Here is a 13,039-nt window from a genome sequence, read left to right as displayed (position 1 = left end):
ATAGCTTTTCATTTCTTCCCCATCAGAGTCTTGGCCAACTGATTCCAAATTTTTCTTACAATAGCACAAAAACTAAAAATTGGCATTTCCTCTGTCCTATCCCTTTTCTACAGTAAGACACAATGGCTCTTGACCTGTAACTTTATATCGACTTTTAGCCGTATGGCAGACACTTTGTTAGGCAAAAGTGATGAAAATATAAGCCTTGTTTAATGAAAGAGGCACATAGGGAACAGGCATCTTGTGTGTAATACTATAAGTGCTATACTGAGAGTTTAAAAAGGTGTCATTGTAACAAAAATAGGGAAGAAAAGCCATTCATGAGAATGGCCAGAGGATGACTCAGTAGAGATGACAGCTGAGAATTAAGAGGAGTCCAGTAGTAAAACAAAGGGAGGGAGTTATACCAGTTAAAGGAAGCAGATGTCCAAAGATACGAAAGCACAAAAGAACATGGTGCAATCCACAACATGCAATAGTTCTTGTTCTGTTGCCTGCAATCCAAAATGAATCTGCTTTCGTGTAGTAACATTTCTGTTGTATAAGTGTGCATCTCCTTTGCTATTTCTTTATATAATACTTTTATCGTTTTCCTTTGTATGTCCATGGGCTTCATCCTCTGCTCTGGTGTCATCTTCGTAGGTTGTCCTTTGTATTTTCAAAAATCTGTTCAAGGGAGACCACCCTTTCCAAGAGTCTGTCAAAAGGGCGGTTGTGTTTAACCTGAATCCTCCTACTTCTGCTCTCTTAATTCTTCTTGCTCATATAGATTATGAGAACCAGAACAGTCAAAAAGCTGGTCTTCTTCTTCCCCTGCTACACGTTCACACATCTAACCCATAATCCATCCCTTTCCGAAAATCCATCCCCCCACTCCTGTGGCATTCTTCCCCTACTGATGGGTATCAAGAACCCCCAGACCAATCCCTTCAGGAATGTTCACTTCCCCCTTTATTGTCAAGTACTTGCACTTTATTGGAAGATAAAGTAAACAAACTGGCTTTTCCCCCGACCCCTTACTCTCTTTTTCAAGTTTCTTTTCTCTCCTCTATTCCTTTCTCTATTTTTTCCCCACTGCCTTGCCTCTCCAACCTCAATTTATTGGCTTTTTTTCCCGTCTTCTCTCTTTTTTCAAGGCTCCCATTTGCTATGGACAGCCCCCTTGGCAAGCTGAAGCCGCAAGTGGAAAAGCTGGACTTGGCCCCTATGACCTCCCTCACCTTGCTTAAGTGGCTTTTCTCCCCTTGCAGCTTCTGTGTGACTAGCCTAGTGCATAGCGTGCTCTTTTTGTTGCCTTCTTTTTGGTTCTCTTCTCCGTGATTGTAAGCTCCTCTTGGCTCACAGGTGGGTCTTACGTAATCCTCACGGAAAGAAAGAGCAGGCACGATTCATCTATTTTAATGGTGCAGGAAGAACTCCCCTGAGGTGGTTGGTGGCAGAACTCAAGTCTACGGAGCATTTGCCTTCCCTTTCACCCAGACCTCCCTGAGAAGAAGGAAAACCTTCCTGGGGAATGGTGTCTCCTACTTGTGTGGTATTACCATTCCTTCTGGATTTCTTGGTCACCACCCCAGAACTAAAAAGCGAAAGTGTTCTTTGGATAAAACAGCACCTTGGCTTCTGAGTTCTCTCTGTCAAGACCCTATTCCCCCATGGTACCTTTCACGTTAGTTAGGATGCACCAGTAAACGTAGCTATGGAGTGAGAGGTCAGGGTACTAAGTCTTTGCAGTTGTTGAGTATGATTAGTAAACATTTAATGCTGCTCTACCAGAAAGACTATGTATAAATCATTCAAATGCTTATCTCTGCCAGTAAAAATGACACATCTCAGAGTTGAAAGTGCCAAACTATGCCTTCCAAGGATTACCTGGCATTGTTTTTCATGACTGCTCCAGCACCAATGGCCCACCTTCTGGCATATTATTTATGTATAATGGCTTCCTTTATAATTGCCTAGGTCAAATTTGCATTTTTATGTAGAAATAGGTTGCTCATATTTCAAAATTACTTAGTATCCACACTTCCGGTTTAAAAGAAGATAACGCTGGTTCCCATAATCCAAATTTAACTATTTGGAAGAGGCCCCAAAAGTCACATGAAGACAAGAAAATAGAATATTTAAAATTGGGTCTGACCTAGAAAATCAAGGACATGTAGCTAACAGAGAGAGAATGTTAAAGGGACAAAGCAACGTGGTCTCTTTAGATACTTTCCACAAACGTTCTGCATTATTTCCCTTCGCTTCACATGTCCTCATACAATTGGGTCATTCACCTGGATTCCTACTAGGCGCTCTGACTGACTAAGGCAGCATCCCTAGCTATGGAGACATACTCACCATCTTTGGCGTTTTTGCCCGTCTCCACTCACTTAGATAAATCTTCCATAACCCAAAGAACTGTCAACTAAAATTTAATACCATGATGGATTGCCATGTCATCCTCTAGGGGGCAAAACAGCGTTTCATATTATTTTAAAGGACTCCTAGAGATCTAAAACTTTAGGGGAAGGGAATGAATGGTGGAATTTCAGGCCCCAAAGCACACTACAGAATGAAGAATCTTTTGACAAGGACATTGCCAGGACTCACTTTCCATTCTACATTCTGGTCGCATTCCCCTGTCCACCACTTGAAATTCTCATTTGAAATTAACCAAAACAAATTCCTCTACCTTCTCTATACTGGTCCTTCCAAATATATATTTCTAAAATGGCACTAATCATTTTATGTTGAACTTTTGTTTTTATGCTTGTCCCCCTCAACACAGAATAAGTTTCTTAAGGTCAAGGACAAGTTTTCATCATCCATTCTTCCTAGTACCTTGCACCATGACTGACATATTGAAAACACAAAATAAGCATTTGGCAAACTGAATTAATGAAGTATAAGCATTGCTCATTTTCTACTAACCACAGAAAGTGAAATGGATCACTAATCATACTTTTGAAAACACTGTTTAGAATTCATTCATTTATTTCTATTAATTATGTAAGGCTAGGCTACAGTAAGAAGTTGGCCCAAACATGTAATGGTTCAGCAAAAGAAATTTATTTCTTGCTCACTCAGTAGTACAAAGTGGTTCCACATTGGCAGGTAGGGTTCTTTTACTGTGCCATTTGGGGATCCTGGCAAACTGAACCTCTGCCATCTACAGCACGTGGCTTCGAAGGTCACAGAGGTCACTGTCACAGTCATAGGAGAGATGAAAGATCATACAAAGTAGTTATGGGGGATTGAGTCTAGAAGGGCACACTTCACTTCGGTTCACAGTCCATTGGCTAGAATCCAATCACAAGACCTCATCCAACTGCAAGGAGGGCTGAGAAATGTAGTCTAGCTATGTGTCCAGGAAGAAGAGAATGGATTTTGACAAACAACTAGCAGTCTCTGTCAGAGTTGAGCACTCAAATATGCATGCATTCTTTGTCTCAATGAATATGTGCTAATCATATCTTATATGCCAGAACTATGCATACAGATTAAAAGGGTACTGTATAAAGATGGTCAAGTTCATGTAAGTGAGATGCAATCCAATAATCACACAAATCAATATCTGATTGCTGTATATCATTACAATTACTGGGCATGATTATAGTAATGATAACTATAGTCAAAACTTCAAAAGAAGAGTATAAGGAACCACTAAAGAATATTTAAGAAAGGCTTTACTTAGTCTTGGAGTCAGGTAAGGCTTCTCTAAATAAATGTTGAGGTAAGGTCTGAAAGATGAGTAAAGGTTACATAAAAGGGAGAATAACGAAAGGACAGAATGTGTCAAGCAAAAGGAACTGTTCATATGGTGGTGCTAAGAGTACAGTTAACATGACTTATTTCATGATATGAAGAAGCCTGATATGAAGAGGCTGAGGAGTAAGCAGGAACAAGACATTGAAGAATATTTTAACTGGTGGTAAAGTTGTGGATCTTTATCCCAAGAGAGACAGAAGACCTACTTGAGGATTTTAAGTAGATTTGTTATTTAAGAGGCCGACTCTGCCCACTATATTCCAGGAGTAAATTGGAGGAGGACAATTTAGAGACTATTAGAATATCCCAGGTGACAGATTATTGGATTAGGGGGTAAATAGTCTAATATTGAAATATTAGAGATTTATTGGAAAACGATGGAAACAAGTGAACCCACTTGAGAGATTTCTAATAGATAAAATCAGATCTCTAAAGAAGTCAATGGTCAGTGATAATGCCCAGTTTTCTGGCTTTAGCAACTGTTTGGAGGCGGTTACCAATACTGAAATAGAGTGAACCAGGCTTGTGAGAAATGTAATGCAATCCAGTTTTTGGCATTTGAGTCTAAGATCTTTATTTAACGTACTAATGTGGAAATGACAAGGAAGCAGTGGATATATAAGTCTGGAGTCCAGATAAAAGATCGGAACTGAAGAAACAATCTTGGGAATCACTTCTGGATTGTAACTAAAGCCATAGACAGGGACAATATCAGTTTAAGAAGAAAAGAAATGGGCTTGGACTAGAATCAGTGGCCAGAGAGGCAGATAAATCAAGAAAGCCTCCAGAATTACAGAATCCAGGGAAGAGAGAGAAGTCAACACATCCTGCTGAGAGTTCAGGTTAATGAAACCTGAAAAATATTTATGACTTACCAAGATGGATGTCATTTGAAAACTTGGCAGAAACAATTTCAATTCAATAAAGTAATGGAGAAATCAGTAGAACATGAACAAATAGGGACAGTGAATGTAGACAATTCATTCAAGAAGTTTGGCTTCTCTAGATAGTGCCTATTTCGACCACCCTCTTCCCTATATATGGCACTATGTATGGGGAAGAAGGTGGTTGAAATAGGATTTTTGTTATAATAGCAAGTGCTCACATAGTACGTTTTATGTGCCAAGCACTCTTCTAATTACTTTACTTTGCCTTGTATTTTACCATGTTTATTTTGTTCCTTGGTTTTGTATGCTTTATTGTGCCCTAGTATCTAGGACAGTGGTGGCCCATAGGAGATGCCCAATAAATGTTTGATGAACAAATAGTTAATGCCCATGTCTCAGTCCAGTGCTCTCTCCATCACTCTGTACTGCACTGTACTGTTATTTTTAATAGGCATTTTGATTTTCTATTTTCATCATTTTTAGAGCACTTCAGAATATCCACTTTTCTGTTGTTAATTCTTATTTCTAATAGGACTACAAGTGTATCTCTTCATCAAAGTAGAAGTTAAAGATATAGTGAAAAAAATTTGAAGATGTAAATCATAAATAGAAATCTGTCCTTAATTAAATTACATACATATTATACTTATAGAAGAGTAACTTGTTTAAGCGCTTAGAGACTTTGCCCGTGCATCCCTGTGCCTGGAATATTCTTGCCCTGTCCTTCAAGGGGTTCACATTGACTCTTCCTGTGGAATCTTCCCATCTCAGCTCAGGTATTTTCTCTTCAAGCACACTTACATGTCACCAATCCCCCATATATACTAGCTCTAGCTGAAAGGGGAAAGCTGGAAGACTTGTCCTAAAGCTACATTTGCATGGCAAGCACATTTGTTTTACAAAGAATGTTTATTTGGGGTGGCTGGAAAAATTTATCCTTGATTATTGGGGGTATAAATCTCCAAATAAAGTCTTCCTTCCTTAATTCTATCACTAGACCCTGGCAAGTTTCAACCTTCTCCTCTTTGCCCCCAGAGTATTTGTGCCACCTGTTCAGTGCAGTTAACACATGATATTGTTATTCTGTTTAAATTTGTCTTTCTACTACATTCTGAACTTGTTTAAAGTCATCTTACTCCTCTAGGTATCTATGGAGCCTAGACTAGACCCTGGAAGAGTTTATGATGGAACTTAATCATTGCTTAGTAAGAAATGAATAGTTGAATGCATATGAAGTTAATCAATTACATGGTAACCTCACAAAAATAAGTATTAAAAGAAATAACATAGTCTCATTCACCTGAACCATTTACTGTCCATTTGCACGCTAGGCCAGATTCAGTCTTTTTAGCCTGGGTGCATCCACAGCAACATTTCACACTGTGACCATCTGGACCATTAGATGTAAATACCGATTTGCAGATACTTCAGGGGTAGAAGAGTAGTTATGGGAATAAAAAGAATTTGAAAGATACTACCACACAAAGGATATGTTTAAAGCCACCCTACCTGTTATTAAAATTAAAAACCTGACATTGACCTTCCCTATAAACGAATAATATCTTTGTATTTTTACAAATGGAGAACACGCAAATAGTCTAGATTTTCATTTTGAGAGATTGGATTGCCATTTGTCTGTCACCTCTAAATAGATGCCCAACCTCAGAAAAAAACCTTCTATTCAGAGAGAATATCTCCAGTTTAACACATAGAAAAATCTTAAGATTAACATAAATAGAATATGTCCTTTTAAAATGTCACAGCATTAAGTCAATTCAGGTACCTTTTTAAAACTCATTCAAAAGTATAGCATTTCCAACAAGTGTGTGAACTTAGCCCCATTTGCAAAGATCATTAAAGTGAACACCTCTCTCTACACATAAAATGATGGATGGTGCTATAAAAAACAGCATATATTCATTTTAATCAAGCTTTTTATTTACCCAATGGAGATGACCTCTGTTCTAGTATCTATAATGCTTTTCAAAAAGGAAAGGTATTACTGTAGTTGTCTATATTAAATCATTAATTCATGTCTACTCTATTCAGTGGATGCTTTTAAAAAAATATCAGAATTATCAAGCTGCTCAGAACAAAGGTGCTTTCTGATTGTCAGCTCCATATTCTAAAAGAGCAGGTTAATTTCTCTGAATCTCACAGTTGGAACTTTCTAACACTAACTGGCAGTTTCCACCTAGTGATCAAGGCAATTGACTAAAATAAATTATACATAAAGCTGAGATTTCTAATAGTAGTAAGGTCCCTTCATGAGCTAATCATACCAGCAAAAGCACTCATCTGTCGGCTGCAACCCCATAGGGTCTTGAAATTATCGTATAAAAACTGCACTTCCAAGAATGTTTTCGTTTCCAGTTTCATGAAAGGACTAACTGAGCCATGTCTACAGAACTAGGAACAAAGAAAGACCTCTGAATATATTCATTAGTTGACTTGTTGATTAACTAGAAACACTGTTGATATATCGAGTACTAGTGTCCATACTGTTTACAAAACAAGACTGGTGAGGCTCTCTTTTCAATGCAATCAACCAACAGTTATTTCTAAGCCCCTATCATGTGCCTTATTAGGTAGTATCAAGTACAATCCCTCTTCTTCTGGAGATTAGGGTGAGGGGAACTCGCAAATATGAATAGGGGAAAATATCTCTAGGCACCATACTACTGGCTATAAAGCAATTAATTACTAGTAGAAATCCTTGTGCACTATGGAGATACTTAAAGATATGGAACTTGGACTAGGGCTTAATGGTTAGGGGTAATTTAATTAGGCATAATAAGGGACTACAGACAGACATTGTAGATGAATTTCCTGACTAAGCACAAATCTGGTGATGGGAAGGAAGATAGCTCAGAGACGTAGTCATTGCTGTGGTGACCCCTCCACACACACACAGTCTTGCACCATCTTCATGATGAAGGCATTTATTCCACTGGCCAAGAGTGTTGATGGCTGACACTCGTAACAACTGAGTTGCTCCTTCTTAGAATCTCCCTCACAGCTGAGGAGGCCCTGGTCCAAGATGTGGGGAAAGGCCACATCCAAAGACCGGTGGATTCAGGAGCATAAAAGTCATCTCTTCAGAATTTAGAACATCTCTGAAGAGCTATTTTAGCTCCAGAACTTCCTATAGGATCGACTGAGGCCTTTGGTGTGACTGCATCATAGCCCAACTTCTCCACCTGAGCCATCCTGCTTTCTGCATTCTCCCACAGGTGTTGATTCAAAGGACACATCCCAATCTCCCATTTGCAAATCAGTTTGCTTCCATGGAGAACCCAACCTGTGGATACTGAGGACATTGACTATAATTGATAGTAGGGAATCTGCATTTATTCCATCAATAGGAATCATACAGCTCTGCTCTGTGCCAGCCATCTCTTGTGGATCTCATACTCTGGTGGGGAAAACCTCAACAAAATAGAACTTCGAGCAATATGTGCTAGGATGAAAAAAAAAGCAGGGCATGGGGGTAGGTAGTGTGAGTGTTTAGGAGTGGATGGAACCTCTTCAGATAGCATGGCCATATAAAAGGTCTCTAAAGAGGTGATATGTAAAGCAGAAAGCTAAGCAAACTAATAGAACAATCCATGATAGTATCTGGGGGAAGAATATTGCAGGCAGAAGGAAGAGCATAGGCAAAGGGTCTGAGGTCAAAGTGTACCTAACGGGTTTGGAGGAGAGAAAGTAAGATCGGGAGTATAATGGTAGGAGATGGAGGGGTGAGACCCCCATCTATAAGGCCTTTAAGTGTAAGGAATACAGATTATTCTAAGTGAAATGGGAATACATTGAAGGGCTTTGAGTAGGATTGTCTCATGACCAGATTTCCACTTTGAAAAGATCAGTCTGCCTTCTATGTGAGGAAGAGTCTAGAAAGGAGCAAGAGTTGAAACAGAGTGGCTATCAGGAGGCTATTAGAGAAGTCTAGGTCAGGAATTATGTGATGCTTTAGACTTAAGGTTACCAATAGTCATGGTTTGCCTGGGATCGAAGTCTCCCAGTATACAGGACTTGTGAGGCTTAAACCAGTAGAGTCTTGAGCAAATGAGGGTGGTTGGTCACCCTTCTTGGACTAGAATGATGACCCTATAAATGGGGAGATACAGTCAAATTCAAAATATATTCTGAAGATTGAGTAGGTAGTGAAGTTGAAGAAAAAGATTTGGATAGTTAGGGCAAAGAATAGAGCTTCTTGAAAGCCAGGAAGATGGGTTTGGACCTTTGAAAGATTAGCTTGGCATTAGTATGTGGTCTACATTGGACTTTGGTGAGACTATGACTTAAAGAAATCTTTGCTCAGACTATTTCAAAAGAGATGACAGAAGTATTTAGGGCATAGTCTCACAGAGTGGAAATGGAGGTGAAGGGGATAGAGGTAGTGGTGGAGGCCATGGTGTAGGGTGATGGTAGTAATGGCAGCAAATGGTAGAGATGCAGGTCATATTGGAAGTGGAGGTGGTGAGGGTAGAGGTCATGCTGATGATGGTGGTAGAAAAAAGTGAAAGAAAAAATACAGTTGAACATACATTACCCAAAAAAAGAAATAACAAGACTTGTAGGCTGAATGACTAGAGGAAAACAAAAGGTAAGGTGGCCACTGGAAACAGATGAGTTAGCGACCCTGACAGGTAAGAGTGTTGAAAAGGCAAACAGTTGAGGGGAGGGTTTGCTGATGAACATCCATTTAGTAAGACAATCTAAAAGTGAAAGGAGAATATCCTAGTGGGCGGTCAGTTAGGAATATTAGTTTCTACCATTCCAGATGACAGTCTGACACTAAAGAAAACTCGGGGGCTTCCCTGGTGGCGCAGTGGTTGAGAGTCCGCCTGCCGTTGCAGGGGACACGGGTTCGTGCCCCGGTCCGGGAAGATCCCACATGCCGCGGAGCGGCTGGGCCCGTGAGCCATGGCCGCTGAGCCTGCGCGTCCGGAGCCTGTGCTCCGCTGCGGGAGAGGCCACAACAGTGAGAGGCCTGCGTACCGCAAAAAAAAAAAAAAAAAAGAAAAGAAAAAGAAAACTCAGGATCAAGTCAAAAGACTTTGAGCATTAGCTCCATGCTAATGTAAACCTTATGTAAACCGAGTTTAAAAATGTTAAAGCACTGAAAAGCAACTTCAGTTGATTAACATAAAAATACATGCTTAATTTGGCATACCAATTATGATGATTTTATGAGCAAATGAAATCTTACATGTTCAAGTTCCTAAGTTAATGAATTAAATGGAGATCTGTAAAAGGTGCTAAAATAAGTACTTTTCTCTATTTCCCTTTCTCCCAAAATATCCACTTTGAAATCCAGTCACTCATTCTTCCCCATCCCATAGCTTTAAAATTAGAGGTAACTTGACATATTTCTTCTACTTGAGGTATGGTTTTTTCAAACTGCAACTGCTTTCTTCTGAAACTAAATATGTAAAATCTTAAAGATTCCCTAGATATCCTAAGATTGAAGAATAAAAGTATACTAGAAGTTATGACAACTCTTCGTTTAGAACACCTGAGATGCCTATAAAGTGTGGAATTAGATTATGGGCCACGAAGAACGGTGTCATTTAAGAGAGAACGGCTGATTAGGATGCTTAGAGTGACCTGGTTCTCCAGCAGTTCCCCAGGAAGGTTACTGTGGCAAATAGACTCCTGCAAAAAGAACCCTTCTGATGAGCATTTCTGAACAGGAGTTTTGTTCATTTACCTTTGTCTTGTCTCCTAAGGTTCAGATGAATTTGTCCATCCTTTGTATTAATTTCTGTGCTATCGAGGCCCGTTCTGTATTTTCAGAGACTATGAAATGTAATCTAGTCCGCTAGATTCTCCTGATATGTACATTAATTCCTAGGGGTGAGTAGGCACATTACAAGTAACTATTATCTACACTAGTGGAAGAGAGGTATGACCTAGATAATTCAAAATGAGGGAATTAGCTCCAATTTCCATATATTTACTTTTTGAAAATATGTGGAAAGTGATAATTCAGGGAAGGACCTTGTCTTCAAGGAGTTTTTAGTCATGTGGGGAAATTAAGACACGCACAGTAAGACCAAAAAAGTCCCCTTAGTAACGTAAGAGATATGTGGGTAAGGTGCTATGGGAACTCAAGAAATGAAAGAACCATGGCTATACACACATGTGGTGATATTTTCAAAAGCATTACATAAGCAGAAAGTACCATTTCTCTCTTCCTCTCTCTCTCACGTGCGCGCACACGCACACACACACAGACATTGAATATATTACTTCTCACCTATCGATAAATTATAGAACAGGTAGATACCCTTTCCTTTTTGAAAGATGGATTTAATGAGTACCCCCCAAAAAAGGAATTGCATTTTCTTAATTTGTTGGATTACATCTGGGCAGTTAATTTAGCCAATTTAACATATGTCAAGATACAGAGAAGGCCAAAAACAGCCAAATTAGGAGTACAACAGGAGAAGACCTGAGGATATGGCCTTCTGTACCTCACTCCTATGTTAGAAATCTATCTGCAAAAGTCTGGCACAACCATTACCTTCTTTGGAATTACTATTGGAGGAGGGATGGGCAGGGAAAAGATGCAAAGAAATAAACCCTGATTTGCCATACATATACTTAATGCCGTATGTCAGTGAGCAGTCTAGCACCTCCAGCATCTGAGAATACAACAAACTGCACACCCTTGCCCCCTCTCTCATGCATTAATATGAATGCAAAAATCTTCCTCATGTTCAATTACCAAAGTTCTTAGTTATCCTAAAGAGTAAAACACTTAAGGTGGGAGAACCCATAGGCCTCTTTTCTGAAAAAGGTGAAAGTTCTATATAGCGTCAACATTTTAAACTCTTCAGTTATTCAGAGATGCTCAAATATAGGATTGGTGAATGTTCTTGAAACTAAAATATGATACCAATGAAATAGCGTGAGGGTATATGAGAAACTTTGTGTTACTGTGTATTTCACTTTTTTGACCCACTGCTTAGATTTTTATAAATTTTAGGATAAGGAAAAAGAAAGTTAGACCTCACTTGAAATGAGTAAAACTAAAAGTGCAAAAACTTATATACGTTTTTGCCTTTCTGCTGTTAGGAATTTACAATTTCTCATCAATAAATAGAATTTAAATGGAACATGGAAACAAGTATTTTTCCCCCAAAAGTCTAAGTATTACACATAATCCTATTTGAAATGTCAAAAGACAAAAAAGTAGGTAGGTTGAGTCTACCAAAAAAGTGTTAGGCTCTTTTCAAAGCTATTTAATCAAGTTATTAATTTTTGCCAAGAGTTTTGCAGTACTATTCAGAAAGCAGTCTCTAAAAAAGTTGTCTTGGTCCCATCTCCTGAACCATTGAATTATGGATATATTTTGATGAATGTTAAAGTATAGATGAGCTAATTAAAAACTGAAATGAGTTATAGTCACTCTTGATGATACCTTAGTGAATGAAAGACCACTGGGTAAATGCCAGTGAACGTTAAGAGTTTTCAAATTCTAATTGTCATAATCCCCCTCCCTGAGGAGTTTACAGTGTTTATGTACAAACCACATTCACCTTTATTTGAAAAATTACTTATACTTTCTTATTGGTTTTCATAGCAAGAGAAATTGGGTGATATCTGCTTCTCCCTTCGCTACGTACCTACTGCTGGCAAACTGACTGTTGTCATTCTTGAGGCAAAGAACCTGAAGAAGATGGATGTAGGTGGCTTGTCTGGTGAGTCTGATGTTTACTGTGTTTTTTGATGCTGTTTCATCGTGGATACCGAATGCACAGCACACGTGCCGCGATGCCCCACTCCTTAATTGGTCACAGTTCTCTTTCCCATGGAACCTGGAAGCAGTTTCAGAATTCATCCCAACACAGAGACCCAGGAAGCCACTCTCAATTTATTAGAATTAGCAGAGAAGATGAGACCTATTTTCCCACTTCACAGCCCAGGTATCAATTGGCAATCCTATAGCTCTGAAAGATGAAAAACTGCTTCTCTTTTGAAAGGCAACACTTATGACCAATTATAATTTTGTTCCCTTTTTTTGTTTTGTTTTTTGGTCAAAATTCATTTATGATATGAAAAATACTGTTTTATCTGAGACTCATTAGGTTAATACTTAATTTATATAATAAAAGACAAATATTAGGTAAGTATATAGCCTAAGATAGTTTTTAGCAATACTGTTTTGTGTGAACATGCATCATTTCAAATATATGTGAACAATAAAATCTGAGGGTGACTCCTCATGGTAATGCATTTATTCTCTACAGCTTGTGTTGGGGATGGGGAAATTTGGGGATTTAAAGTTCTGTAAAACCCAATTTTAGTTTTAAAAAAAGTGAGTAAAGTATATTCTTTTCTTTTTTTTTAAGTGAGTATATTCTTTTTTTTTAACACCTTTATTGGAGTATAAT

The 13,039-nt window shown here is 38.6% G+C and overlaps 1 protein-coding gene across 3 annotated transcripts in view; it reads left to right on the top strand.

Moving 5' to 3' along the window:
• SYT1 (synaptotagmin 1) overlaps positions 1-13,039 on the top strand; it is a 533,780-nt gene that overhangs the window by 437,290 nt on the left and 83,451 nt on the right. For all 3 annotated transcript variants that reach the window (XM_060305537.1, XM_060305538.1, XM_060305536.1), the window contains one exon: positions 12,229-12,346. In XM_060305537.1, coding sequence (XP_060161520.1) covers positions 12,229-12,346 — 118 coding nt within the window. The remainder of the gene's footprint in view (positions 1-12,228; positions 12,347-13,039) is intronic.

The sequence above is a fragment of the Globicephala melas genome, chromosome 10, assembly GCF_963455315.2.
Source record: "Globicephala melas chromosome 10, mGloMel1.2, whole genome shotgun sequence".
Classification (NCBI taxonomy): Eukaryota; Metazoa; Chordata; class Mammalia; order Artiodactyla; family Delphinidae; genus Globicephala; species Globicephala melas.
Note: the sequence above shows the minus strand (reverse complement) of the source record. Positions and strands in the feature narration are given on the sequence as shown.